Raw genomic sequence first — 14,073 nt, 5'->3', positions numbered from 1 at the left:
CCCTGAGAGCCCCTCTCCAAGCCGATCTCACCTACCCCTTTTGTCCAGAGTCATCAAAGACCCGCGGTGTAACTGGCAGCTCCATTGGCATGACAATGGGAAAAATTCTTTAAATTGACACAGCAATAGGAAAACACTCAACCCCCAACAATATAGAAGCCTCATTAGGTGGCATCATGTGGTCGCGCTTACCCTGGTTCAGGTGGCACGTGGTTGTGAGACTTTTACAACTTGGTTACTCTGGGTCTGGGACCTTATGGGAACAGGTGCGCAACTAGATGGTACTGAGGCAAGGAATTTGGGATCCTTGACCCAGGACTCAGATATGGATCAGGTATTTGTAAGGAAGCCAGGCCCCCTTTCCCTCTGGGAGTGGCTTTTAATGAGTGTGAGAGAGAGGTTTGTCCACAGAGAGAGAATGCAGGAGCACCACCATAGCTGAGAGAAATGGCGATATTAAAGGTACACTTTGGGAGGGATGGACAGCATGACAATGACCCTGACAAGGTCAGGTGTACAGGGCAGATGTTGTGGAATCTGACAAACCTGGGGCCATGTAAATATACCACTTTCATTGCAATGATTAATGCTGATAACAACCGGGACACACTGGGTTCTGTTGTCGACAAGCTCAGAAATTTTGAGTGTATGATGAATGGCCCGATACAGGCCAATGTCTCTGCCTTGGTCAAGAGCCTCCAAGAGGGGCTGAGGGAGGTGAGGGAGGAGATTAGGAAGATCAGTGCAGCACCAGAGTGAGTCACAAGCCCCAGATTTAGAGCCCAACACCCCCTCGCTAGGGAGAGAGTGTACACCCCATGAGCTGAGTGGTTCTTCCTGCAAGACCATGGGGAAGACATGGGAAAATGGGACAGGAAACCCACTTCAGTCCTGGCAGCACAGGTGCGTCAGCTCAGGGAGGGAAATGCTAACCAAGGGAGCTGCACTAAAATGAAAGTAGCCTGAACTTCCCATAACCAAGGTGCAGGGTATTATAGAAGGGAAGATAATCTATCAGACCCACTTGAAGGAACCTCTACTATGTGTGCCCAGGAAGGAAATAATAACCAGGGCTAGAGGGGCCCTGCCTCTCGCAAAGGAGAGGCATGGGATGACAGGATATATTGGACAGTGTGGATCTGATGGCCTGGCACATCAGAGCCTTAAAAACATAGAGTACTAGTTGATACTGGTTCACAATGCACCCTGATACCATCAGAACATGTGGGGAAGGAACGTGTTTCCATTGTTGGGGTGACAGGGGGATCACAGGAATTCACTTTGCTGGAAGCTGAGGTAAGCCTGACTGGGGCACCGCACATTCTAGGCATAGACTTCCTCAGGACAGCTACTACAAAAACCCAAAGGGACTGAGGTCAGCTTTTGGAATACCTGCTGTAGCAGCAGAGAGCATTAAGCAGTTGAACACCTTGTCTGGACTGTCAGGAAACTCATCTGCAGTAGGACTCCTGAAAGTGACAGAGCAACAGTGTTGCCGTGGAAGAATTACGGAGCAGCGAGAAAACACAGCAACAAGAAACTCTCTTGCTTGGTGCAGGAAAGAGCAAGAAAGAGCAATTTATTAAAAGAAGCCATTGCCTTAAATAAGGCAGTTCGTGCAAAACAAAATACAGACAGATCATTGGTCAGAGAAAGAGACACATCTTGTCCCTGGCTTTCTCAGGGATCTTGCAGGTGTTTATCTCTGTTATGATACTTTCTCTTGTGTTTACAATAAAGAAGGAACCTCTAGCTTGGGAAAAATCCTAGCTGAGGCAGAGAAAATTTCATGGCCTGAGAAAAATACTTAGAACTTGAGAAAAAGGCCTAGCTGTAATGTGCCTAGGCCTTCAGCAGTGTCCACACAACAGGTACCAATTGCCACCTTGACAGTGCACAGCCGGCAGTACCGGACAAATAGAGATGCTGTGATCCCCATCCACAAGATGATCCTTGAGCTGGAGATCCAAGGGGTGGTCAGCAAAGCCCACTCACCCTTCAACAGCCCCATCTGGCCTGTGTGCAAATCTGATGGAGAATGGAGACTGACTGTGGACTATCGTGCCTTGAATGAAGTGACTCCACCACTGAGCGCTGCCATGCCGGACATGCTGGAGCTGCAGTACGAGCTGGAGTCCAAGGCAGCAAGGTGGTATGCCACCATTGACATCGCCAATACATTTTTCTCCATTCCTTTGGCAGCAGAGTGCAGACCTCAGTTTGCTTTCACCTGGAGGGGCATGCAGTACACCTGGAACCGACTGCCCCAGGGGTGGAAACACAGTCCCACCCTCTGTCCTGGACTGATCCAGGCTGCACTGGAAAAGGGTGAGGCTCCAGAACATTTGCAGTACATGGATGACATCATTGTGTGGGGGAACACGACAATGGAGGTATTTGAGAAAGGAGAGAAGATCATCCAGATTCTGCTGGGAGCCAGCTTCACCATCAAGAAGAGCAAAGTCAAAGGACCTGCCCGAAAAATCCAGTTCCTGTGAGTGAAGTGGCAAGATGGACGGTGCCAGGTAGCCAATGAGGTCATCAATAAGATCACTGCAATGTCTCCACCAACAAGCAAGAAGGAAACACAAGCTTTCCTAGGTACCATAGGCTTTTGGTGAATGCACATCCCTGAGTACAGCCAGATTGTGAGCCCTCTCTACCTGGTCACCCGCAAGAAGAACGATTTCCATTGGGGCTCTGAACAGCAGCAAGCCTTCGCCCAGACCAAACAGGAGATCGCTCATGCAGTAGCCCTTGGCTCAGTCAGGACGGGACCAGAGGTAAAGAATGTGCTTTACTCTGCAGCTGGAAACCATGGTCTGTCCTGGAGCCTTTGGCAGAAGGTGCCTGGTGAGACCCGAGGCCGACCCCTGGGATTCTGGAGCAGAAGTTACAAAGGATCTGAAGCCAATTACACTCCCACAGAGAAGGAAATCTTGGCTGCCTATGAAGGAGTTCAAGCTGCCTCAGAGGTGATTGGCACGGAAGCACAGCTTCTCCTGGCTCCCTGACTGCCAGTGCTGGGGTGGATGTTCAAAGGAAAGGTTCCCTCTACCCACCACACCACCGAAGCCACATGGAGCAAGTAGATTGCCCTCATCATACAGCGCGCCTGTATTGGCAACCCGAATCGCCCTGGGATTTTGGAAATAATTACAGGGTGGCCAAAAGGTGAAGATTTTGGTCTCGCTGATGAAGAGGAGCAGGAACAAGTGACCCGGGCTGAAGAAGCTCCACCATACAACCAACTGCCAGCAGATGAAAAATGCTATGCCCTTTTCACTGACGGTTCGTGCCGCATTGTGGGGATGAAGGGGAAGTGGAAAGCAGCCGTATGGAGCCCCACACGACAGGTTGCACAAGCTACTGAAGGAGAAGGTGGATCAAGTCAACTTGCTGAACTCAAAGCTGTTCAGCTGGCCTTGGACATTGCTGAGAGAGAGAAATGGCCAAAGTTCTACCTTTACACTGATTCATGGATGGTAGCCAATGCTCTGTGGGGTTGGCCGTAAAGGTGGAAAAAGGCTGACTGGCAACGTAGAGGAAAACCAATCTGGGCTGCTGATGAGTAGAAAGACATTGCCACTTGGGTAGAGAAGCTACCCGTGAAAGTCCGTCATGTGGATGCCCATGTTCCCAAGAGTCGGGCTAATGAATAACATGGACACAACCAGCAGGTAGATCAGGCTGCACAGATAGAGATGTCATAGATAGACTTAGACTGGCAACACAAGGGAGAATTGTAACTGGCTCAATAGGCCCATGGTGCCTCAGGTCATGAAGGCAGAGATGCCACCTACAAGTGGGCACAAGACCGAGGGGTGGATCTAACCATGGACAGCATCTCCCAGGTTATCCATGACTGTGACACATGCGCTGCCATCAAGCAAGCCAAGCGGGTAAAGCCCCTCTGGTATGGGGGGTGGTGGTCCAAATATAAGTATGGAGAGGCCTGGCAGATCACACTGCATCAGACCTGCCAAGGCAAGTGCTACGTGCTGACCATGGTGGAAGCCACCACTGGATGGCTGGAGACCTACCCTGTGCCTCATGCCACTGCTCAGAACACCATCCTGGGCCTTGAGTCTTTTGGAGGCATGGTACCCCTGAGAGAATTGAGTCAGACAACGGGACTCATTTGAAAAATAGCCTTATAAGCACCTGGGCTAGAGAACATGGCATTGAGTGGGTGTACCATATTCCCTACCATGCTCCAGCGGCTGGGAAAGTCGAATGGTGCAATGGCCTGCTGAAAACCATCTTAAAGGCTTTTGGTGAGGAGACTTTTAAGAACTGGGAGTTTAATCTACCAAAGGCCACATGGTTATTGAATACCTGAAGTTCTACAAACCGAGCAGGGTCTGCCCAATCTGAGCCCTTGGGAACACCAGATGGAGAGATAAGGTCCCAGTGGTACACATGAGAGGTATGTTAGGAAAAAAGTTTGGGTAGACTCTGTCTCCAGCAAAGACAATGCTGTCCGTGGGGTGGTTTTCGCTCAAGGACCAGGTTACACTGGGTGGGTGATGAAACGGATGGAAAGACCCAATGTATACCCCAAGGAAACCTTGTTCTAGGGTGAACTATTTATGATACTGTGCCTGAATCTGTAACTGCATGTATGTATATGATTTAAAGGTTTTAATTTGATATAGCATGTAGGCATGGGAAAAATTCAGGGTGGATAATGTTGGTGGTTGGGGTTTGTTCCCTTACATTTTTCCTTCTCTCAGGAGAATTTTTTCCTGTTATTATGCTAAGAAAGACTGCTGGGCTGCACCCAGGCTCTTCATGGCTCAAGAAAAAGGGATGGGCAGGGGCGGTCTTCCTACTTTCGCTCACCAGTGGGGTCAGAGGAGTCGCCCAGGGGCTGCTCATTTTCCAGCCCGCATGGCACCCCATTGCCGGGATCCAGGTTCTCTGCTGTGGAACACTGCCCTGCCATCTTCTCCACTTCAGTCTGCTACCTTCAAGCACACAGCTGGGCACCATGATCCACACAGTGAGTGGGCAGGCTTTCTCCATCCTTCTCCCACCTGGGACACGGAGCTGCCGCCTTCTCCTCCACCCCCGCCTTCACCTGCTACCTCTGCAGCTGCCTGGACCCTGCCCCACTGCCCATCACCGATACTGAGGGCAGGAAGAAAGTGTCTGCAGCTGAAGAAGGGACTGGAACTGAGTTACTGTTCTGTTTGTTGTTAATTTTCATAGCTGCTGTTGTTTCTGTTTGTCTGGCTAGATATATTAGTAAGGAACTGTTATTCCTATCCCCATATCTCTGCCTCAGAGTCCCTGATTAAAAAATTATAATAATCGGGAGGGAGAGGGATTACACTCACCATCTCAGGAGGAGCTCCTGCCTTTCTTGACAAATACTATCCTTCAAACCAGGACAGCTAGTTATAAATATCTTGAAACACTCTTCTAGTTTCTGTTTGTGGGTTTGTTTCATTAAGTTATTTATTACATAACCTGTCATCTTTTTACTCAGTAAATTGTACTCTTGAGTCTTAATGTCTGTTAAATTGGGTGCTTATTAAGTCATGGAACAGTACCCCTTGAATCCCTAAATTCGAAGGTCCCTTCCAGGTACTGCTCACCACACACACTGTGGTGCAGATGTAAGAAAGAGGTTGAACTCACGTCTCCCAAAGGAGACTGGTAAAGGACTGGTACCACTCCCTGACAGAGGACCAGACTCTGCCAAGTGGGCTGCAATGCTGAATCCCATAATTCTCAAAGTAATTTTTCAGAAAAAGCTGGAGGATGGCTGAGAGAATCCTCATTGATTGATAAAGATGTTAAAGGTTGGTATATCTGTTGAAGAGTTTTTAATAACTACTGCTGATGTTTGAAATGGTTGCTGTAATTTTCTGGTTTGAAATTGTTGTTGTAAATTTATGAATATTCTCAAAAGATCAAATTTATTGTGGTTCCTACCATTTCTAAAAATAAAAGACACCACCGTTTCTCACCTCAACTTAAAGTAATTTCTCCTACTGAGTATTCCCCAAGGGCTACTAAATTAAAAGAAAAAAAGCCAAAAACAAATCTGGTGATAAAGTGAAGAGACTCTGCTATCAACCCTGAAGAATTTCCCATCCTGAAGAGGCAAGACCGGGTGAGACCAAAAATGGTTCATACCAGACTCTTGGGAGGGCTGATGTTAGCCCTGCTTGTGAATAACCTTACAAAAGGTAAAGAAACTGCATGTGCCAAGTGTTGTCACCCTCTCTATGATGGGGAAAGTCTCGGGTTGCTGCTAAGGGTCCACACCAACATAAACCTTGGTTGTTTGAATCATTCACAGATAACCACCTGTCAAGAGGATGTGAAGGTTTATTGGATTGCAAAAAAAATACAGTTTCATTTAGGCAGCGCTTACTTGGGAATGTCCTGGAGGAGAAACCTGGTTTTGTTTTGAACATAAAGTGAATCAAGGGGAACTAGCAAAACTTAAGGAAATTTTACTTAAAAGAATCAGCAACCACAAATTGATGCGGGCCTGAGCCCAATCAAAAAGAGGGGGAAATACTGTGGGGAATAAATTCCCAGATGTAAGCTTTTCTCTACAAGTTATCCACCCAGTTAACTACAGTTGATGTTTCCGTTGATGTGTGTCCACCCAGTTGACTATAATTGTTGTTTGTGTTGACTATTTGTTGTTAACATTTTATGTCTTTGTAAATTGTTAATACTCCAAGCTGTTTGTCGCTTTTCCTGTCCCAGTATCCACTCTCGTATCCACGCCCACCTCCACTACCCCCTCCAAAATGGCGTGTGACCGCAAGGGCTCATGGGATACCATTCGGTGATAAAAACCCCTAAAAACAATGAGCCAGTATAACATCTAAGACTAAAAAATGGTACTGTCAGGTGAGGAAGCGAGTGGAGAAGATGAAATCACCAACCAGAGCTTCTTCGCTTTGTCGCCATGACTTCAGCAGCACTCGGTCTGCATGACACCCCTCGACCAAGAGCCTGCAAATGTATTCCTAGGGACTCTTGTGAGGATGGAAGCTCCAGCTCTGCCATCTGGCAAAGGAGAACTCCTCCTCCTTCATGTCATCCAGCGGAAACAACAGTGGTTTGCGTGACCCCTTGGGTTCCCTCCCCAAAGCTGGCCTTTTAGTAAAGAGGGAGCTGGTCTCCTGGCCCGTTCATTTCACCCCTTCCAGCCCTACAACAGAGCTCATCTTCCTCCTCCTCAATCTTGAGAACACTTGTGGCTGTTTTTGTCTAATCTCACCCCTTTCCCAGCAGGAACACCTTCCATTAGGCTGGGTTGCTTCAAACCCCATCCAAGCTGGCCTGGAGCACTTCCAGGGATGAGTCAGCCACAGTTTCTCTGGGAACCTGTGCCAGGCCTCACCACCCACACAGGGAAGAATTTCTTCCCAGTATTCCACTTAACCCTTTCTCTGGCTGATGCCCCTTGTCTTGTAACTTCATGCTTTTTTCCAAAGGGCCTCTGTAGTTCTTGGAGATTTTTGAGGCCCTGGGAGGGGCTCTAAGATCTCCCTGAAGCCTTCCCTCCTCCAGGATGAACACCGCCAGCTCAGTGACTTCAGAAAAACCACATGGAGGGGTTGATGCCCTGTGGAGCCCATGGTCACCCTGCCCCTGGAAAGGAGTGGCAGTGCCGAGGACTACAGACTCCCCCTCCCCTTTTAGCTGTATCATCTGATCCCCCTGGGGGAGAGGCGAAAGCCAGGGCAGAGGAAGAATTTCTGAAGGCACAAAACCACCAGCAAGGATATCAATAAAACCAGCTTTAATATTAAGCAACCGCAGACCAAAGCACTGTCCCTGTGTGTGTTTCTGTGTGTTCAGGTGTGTGTGATAAAAGGACAGTGAGGATAAGGAGAAAAAGGAAAATGTCTTAAAAAGTTTACAGCACTCAAACCTAACAGTACTTCAGTTATACCTTAAACTTAGCACAATCAACAGGGGAATAACACTTAACAGCATTTAACATAACTTATGCCTCGTACTTTTTTACAGGCCTGACTCACTCAGATGTCTCAGGTACTAAAACACCTGAGGACCAGCATTGCTCCCACATTTGCCATGGCAGATGTACACGTGTGTGCACACAGACAGAGCCAGTGCAGAGTCCCTGTGAGAAATTCCCCTTGGAGGCAGGGAAATGCTCACTGTGGATCCGTTTGCATCTCCTCACTGTGCCAAGGGCTGAGCCTCGAGCAGTGGGGGGATTGGCCCAGGACCCGTCGGTGTTCGGGGATCACCCGAGGGCAGCAAACGGGAGAGATCCCGGCTGGGAGAGGCCCCACTCCCAGGGAGGTTCTGGTCAGCACTGCTGGGGCCCAGGAGAGCTCCAAGGGTCTCCTTTTGGTCCATTCTTTACAGGGCCCCAAGAGATGGGCTTCAGTCACTGCCATATTTCACCCTGGCCACACTTTGGGCTGGCAGCTTTCTGTGAAAGTGTGAGAACAGGGATGTTGTGCCATTCAGAGAAGTGAAATAATTTCCAAGGCTGTTCATAAAACCCAGAAGGTCATTGGATAGCAGCAGTTTCTGGGAGCAGAAGGTGTTTCTGATGAGCTGCAGAGGAGCTGAGCCCAGGGGCTGATCCTCAAAGCTGATGCCTCAGGAGCATTTCTCAGATCCCAGTGGAGCCTGGAAAGGCGGATGCACCAGCAAAGAGAGGATGACACTTTAGAGATTTATTCATCAGGTGACTCCAGGAATCATTCACCCACTTTCCCAGGGTCCCTCAGCAGTGCAGCAGGAGGAATGACCAGACTCAGAGCACAGCTTCCCTGGCAGGATCATCAATATCAGCAGGGTTTTCTTCTGGCTCCTCAAAGATCCTCTGGAGGGAGAGCCGGAGGGACTCCATAGAGCAGTGCCTCCAGCAGCTCCCTGCCCATAAGTAGACAAAGGGTTTGATACTGGTGTAGATACAGGTAAGCAGGAAAGCCACGTGGGATGAGAAAATGGTATAGCTGAACTCCTGCAGTAAATTCCTGAGGCTGAAGGGCAGGGTGAGGAGCACAATGAGGCAGATAACAATGTCGAGCCTCTTGGTTTGCTGCTGGTGGGAGCCAGCTTTGACCTTAAAGTAGAGGATTGTGCTGGAAATGAGCATGAAAGGAGCACAGAGCAGGAGGTCAAAGGTGTACCTGGAGATGAGAGATACTCGGCAATACTCAGGTGGCAGAAATGCACACAGGAAAATTACTGTGGCAAAGAGAGCGAAGACAATGATGGAGAATGCCCAGAGCAGGGCACACATCACCTTTGATAGGTGCTGGGGACGGTGGCAGCAGTGCCAGATCGGGCAGTGGATGGACCTGCACCTCTGGATGCTGATGAATGTCAGCAGGTACAGCCACATGATGTAGGACACCAGACACAGCTGGAAAAGAAACCACACGTACGGCAAGGGCATGATGACAGAGCAGAACACGTCCTCCAGCAGGAAAAGCAGACTGGAGGGGATCAGAATGAGGAGGAAGAGGAAGTCGGTAACAGTCAGAATGCGGATGTAACGGGTGGTGCTGTTCCTGGACACATGGCAGAAGCCACGGAGCCAGAGGACAGCCCCGTTCCCAGCCAGCCCACAGAGGCAGATGAGCAGTGCCACACTGTGCATGGCCACGTTGGTGACATCTGTCTCACAGAGATCGTCTCCTTCAGTGAGTGAGGCAGGAGATGGGGACACGGTGGTCACCTCCATGGATGGACACTCTGCAGGAAGTGGGGTGTGGCCCCTGGCTGTGGTCAGAGTGGATGAGAGTCAGTGCTTGGAGAATCCAGGGATGGACCATGGGGCTCCTGAGCAGCTTCCTGCAGTGGGAAGGATTGAGTGGGGATGAGTGAGATGTGGAGGTGAGAAGGACAGTGGGACTTGTGGGTAGAGAGGGGGAGGTGGGCGGGTTGGCGTGTTCGGCAGGAAGTACAAAAGGGAAACTCAGGGCAGAAGAGGGTGGACCTGGGGAGGGCACTGCGGTCACCAGGAGAGGGTGGCAGGAACGGAGCAGCTGCTGGAGGAGAGGGAGGTGGGGGAGCGAGGAAGGAAAACATTCCACTGACCTGTTCACTGTGGGGCAGCAGCAGGCACAGGGGGTCTGTGCAGATCAGCACTGCTTCCTGATACCTCTTGCTCCTTTAGGATCCATTTCCTAAATCAGCTCCTCCCAGGTCAGTAATATGAATGAGAAAGTGTCCAGATCACCAGGAGCTCCCCACTCCCATCCTGCTGGCTCTTTCTATGCCCTGTCCTGGTGCTGCTCCTGCAGACTCAGTGGAGTCACAGGGGAGTCGGAAATTTCATCTTTGTCTACGTCAGAGTTTTACTTCCTCAGAGTTGTGTATCTAGAATTTTTCTGCTACAGAGGAAGTGACTTTTGTGAAAAGCTACAAGTGAAATATGTGGGAAATGGCACCCCATTTCCTCCTGATGAGAAATATTCCCTCCCTGCAGAATGTCTTATTCTGCAACTGCATTCTCTCTCACAAAAGGTTTCTAACATTGCTTGTTTCTCTTCCTTGAGGGGTCATTGTCCCTCCAGCAGCAGGGGGATGCTGGTGGTGCTTGTGGCACTGGAATGCTGGCAGTTCTGGAAGCACAACTGGACTGTTTCCTCTCCTCTCCTCTCCTCTCCTCTCCTCTCCTCTCCTCTCCTCTCCTCTCCTCTCCTCTCCTCTCCTCTCCTCTCCTCTCCTCTCCTCTCCTCTCCTCTCCTCTCCTCTCCTCTCCTCTCCTCTCCTCTCCTCTCCTCTCCTCTCCTCTCCTCTCCTCTCCTCTCCTCTCCTCTCCTCTCCTCTCCTCTCCTCTCCTCTCCTCTCCTCTCCTCTCCTCTCCTCTCCTCTCCTCTCCTCTCCTCTCCTCTCCTCTCCTCTCCTCTCCTCTCCTCTCCTCTCCTCTCCTCTCCTCGTCCTCGTCCTCGTCCTCGTCCTTATCCTAATCCTATCCCCATGTCCTGCCCATCCTAGCCCATCCCACAGGTCTCACAGACGGCAGCTGCCCCCCACTCTGACCGTGGCCCTTCAGGCTTTCCTCTGGGTTTCCCAGCATCCACACCCCTTCCACACCTTCTGACCTTCTCCTGACCCCTCCACCCTCCACTGCTCTGACACCCCAGAACCCACCCAGGGCTGCTTGTTTTCCCCTGACAGCCCCACTGCTCCCAGCTCCACCTGGGACCCCAGCAGTGTCTCTGCTCCTCCTGGCCATAGGGTGCTAGGAGCCAGGAGGGAGGAGGAAAGCCCAGCTCCAGTGTGCTCACAGGATGATAAATGTGGATGGAGCCAGTACAGAAACACATAGGGAGGCCAACAGAGGTTTCTGTAACAAGTTCTGCTACAAGAAGCAGGAGCACATGGCCAAAGGAAAAGTTCAAGGCAGGGTCACCTTTAATATCACAGCACTCAGTGAGTATGACCACCAGAGACCCCTCTGAATGATCCCCCAGGATCATAGTAGTACGTCCAGTAGGAGTCTGAAACATGAAAATAAACTCTAGGAAAATCATGTTTATGTGTTATATAAGAACTTTTTATCATCTGTGTGTGGTTATAATGGATAAAACCCCTGTTGTAAAGTCTCACCACACCCAGATCAAGGAAAGATCATTCTGTATGTCCTGTCCCGGTAAAGAATTCCTGCTTCCAAATGCTTCCCATTGTGTTAGAAACATTTTTTCAGCCAATTTCAATGTCAGGATACAGATGGGAAGCACAGGGCATGGGGCACAGGGAGAACCTGAGGAGGGCATTGTGGTCACCAGGAGAGGGTGGCAGGAACAGAGCAGCTGCTGGAGGAGAGGGAGGTGGGAGAGGGAGGAAAACATTCCACTGACCTGTTCACTGTGGGGCAGCAGCAGGCAAAGGGGGTCTGTGCAGATCAGTGGTGCTTCCTGATACCTCTTGCTCATTTGGGATCCATGTCCTAAAGCAGCTCCTCCCAGGTCAGTAACATGGAGAAGGAGCTCCCCATTCCCATCCTTCTGGGTCTCTCCGTGCCCTTTTCCACTGTTGTTGTTTTTTCCGAAAGCTGCTGCAGTCACAAGGCCATCAGAAGGGGTTTCACAACTTTGGATCCATCAGAATTTCACAGTCTCGGGGGTATTGATCTTGATTTTCCTTTTCCCTACAAAGCAAGTGGTCTTTTCCTTTGTTGTGAGAAACGCCTCTGCACTTCTAAAATTTCAAAAAGTTTATTAAACTACAACAAGGGACAAAAAATGGTAAAAGGAACAGCTCTGGGTGCTCACCCACAGACAGAGGCACAGCCACAGGCACACTGCCCACACCAGGAACACGCCTTACATACTCTTGGTAAGCCAAGCCCCTGGTAAGCCAAGCCCCACATTCAAACATATTCCACTCCTCTGACACAGCTCCTCCTTCATCCTGCCTTCCTGGAGCTTGTGCAGTTTTTGTGGCTTCAGCTCCACACCGTGGTCAGAGATCAGCATTACAGCATTCAACATGAACACAGCACTCACATTAGGAAAACTCCACATCTGAACAGAGCTTCTTTTAACATGATAACACACATAATATTCAACATTTGTGAGAGCCAATCACCATACTACCTGTTTAAAACATCTGTGAATGTCTCCTCATTTCCACCTAACTGGAAACACTTCTTTCCAGAAGAGTGTCCCATTCTCCAATTTCCTTCCCCCACGTGACAGGTTTCTACCATTCCTCATTTCTCTTCCCTAGGGGGTCATTGTCCGTCCAGCAGCAGAGGGATGCTGGTGATGCTGGTAGCACTGTTGAAGCGTCTGAGTGCCTGTCAGACACAACTCCCATTCTGGGAAGAGCTCCAGAATCATTGCCAAAACCTCCCCTGGGCTCATGGAGCACCCCTGGCCCCCGGACACCCATTTCTATCATTTCAGTGCAGGCTCACAGGGCCCAAGGAATGACAGCAATCAGCTCATGGATAATTAAGTGTTTGCAGTTGAAAGGATTGTCCTTGTGAGGGGATATGAGATTCCATAACTAGGGACACAAACACGGTGTCAGCAGGGAAGAGAATTGACAGTTCTAGTCTCAGGGTCACCACATGCGCCAGTCTCCAGCAGGAGCATCCCAGATCCCTGAGGCATGTAAGGCTGGGTAGGAATCATGTCACCTCAGCTTTCCAGGAATTCCTTGGAATTCACTGTAGGCTGCTGTCTGACTGCCAGGGCAGTGTAGAAGATGATTCAGGTGAAACCTGCAACTTTTTAAGGGCTGCAGCCAAGAGAGCTGCTCTTGGGTTTTTATTTTCTTTTCTTCCGTCTTCACTGAGGATTTTTCCTGTGGATATGCTAAGAAGCACTGATGGCTAAGACCTCTTGGAGGCAGTGGGGAGAAATGTGTTATTTTCTTGGGGTTTTGTCTCTTTGGGAAGGACCAGGGGGGAACACCACGATATTAGAAGTAGGAAAAGGAGGGTGGGGGGCAGTTGCTGTCTGTCGTTCACTCTTGGCTTTGGAGGAGAAAGGTCCCAGCTGCTATCACCACCACCTGAAGACCAGGATCTGTCTCTTCTTCCACTACTTGACTCTGCACCACTGCCCTCTTTGGGATGCTCTCCTGCTTCAGATTTCTATTTCTAAGTGTCCTGTTGGAGCACTGGGACCGACACTGCCCCAGGGTTCATGGGCAAACCTCTACTCCATCCCTTCCCACCTGGGACACAGCCACCATCACCCCAGTGCCCCTGCAGCCTCAGGGATCATGGCACCTGCCCATCAGGAGCCTGCCAGTGCTCACTGCCAGCTGTGACTGCACCAAAGGGAAAGTGCCCATGGCCGAGAGGACTGAAACTGGATTCCTGTTCTGTCTGTTGTTAATTCCATAATTGCTGTTGTTTTGTTTGCCTTGTTATATATACTAGTAAAAAACTGTTATTCCTATCCCTATATCTTTTCCGACAATACCTTAATTTCAAAATCAGCTTAATTCAGAGGGAAAGGGTTTATATTCTCCATTTCAAGGGAAGGCCCTGCTTTTCCCTGGCAGATACCTGTCTTTCAAACAAGAAGAGGGAGACACTGCCTGGCTGAGTTGTTTTTTCCCAACAAGGTGTTATACTGTGGAAAG

At 49.7% G+C, this 14,073-nt stretch overlaps 1 protein-coding gene and 1 long non-coding RNA gene across 5 annotated transcripts in view; both read right to left on the bottom strand.

Annotated features, from left to right (window-relative positions):
- LOC130253481 (uncharacterized) overlaps window positions 1–14,073 on the bottom strand; it is a 33,368-nt gene that overhangs the window by 753 nt on the left and 18,542 nt on the right. The gene's annotated exons all lie outside the window — the stretch shown is intronic.
- On the bottom strand, window positions 6,871–12,299 carry LOC130253438 (mas-related G-protein coupled receptor member A8-like). 4 transcript variants are annotated; one of them, XM_056492011.1, is made up of 3 exons: window positions 11,832–12,299; window positions 10,063–10,262; window positions 6,871–9,816 (listed from the first exon to the last, which is right to left on the bottom strand). In XM_056492011.1, exon 3 carries the CDS (start codon window positions 9,704–9,706, stop codon window positions 8,771–8,773), a length of 936 nt encoding a protein of 311 aa, XP_056347986.1. In that variant the 5' UTR covers window positions 9,707–9,816; window positions 10,063–10,262; window positions 11,832–12,299; the 3' UTR covers window positions 6,871–8,770. The 4 variants fall into 4 exon arrangements, with proteins under 4 accessions (XP_056347986.1, XP_056347989.1, XP_056347987.1 ...); XM_056492014.1 differs by having other exon boundaries at window positions 10,063–10,163; window positions 11,832–12,295; XM_056492012.1 differs by having other exon boundaries at window positions 10,063–10,151; window positions 11,832–12,295.

This window comes from Oenanthe melanoleuca, chromosome 5 (genome assembly GCF_029582105.1).
Source record: "Oenanthe melanoleuca isolate GR-GAL-2019-014 chromosome 5, OMel1.0, whole genome shotgun sequence".
Taxonomy (NCBI): domain Eukaryota; kingdom Metazoa; phylum Chordata; class Aves; order Passeriformes; family Muscicapidae; genus Oenanthe; species Oenanthe melanoleuca.
Note: the sequence above shows the minus strand (reverse complement) of the source record. Positions and strands in the feature narration are given on the sequence as shown.

Bases quoted from the DNA above. Each gene is read 5' to 3' on its own strand.
- LOC130253438 (XM_056492011.1), bottom strand. From the start codon at position 9,706: ATGGAGGTGACCACCGTGTCCCCATCTCCTGCCTCACTCACTGAAGGA.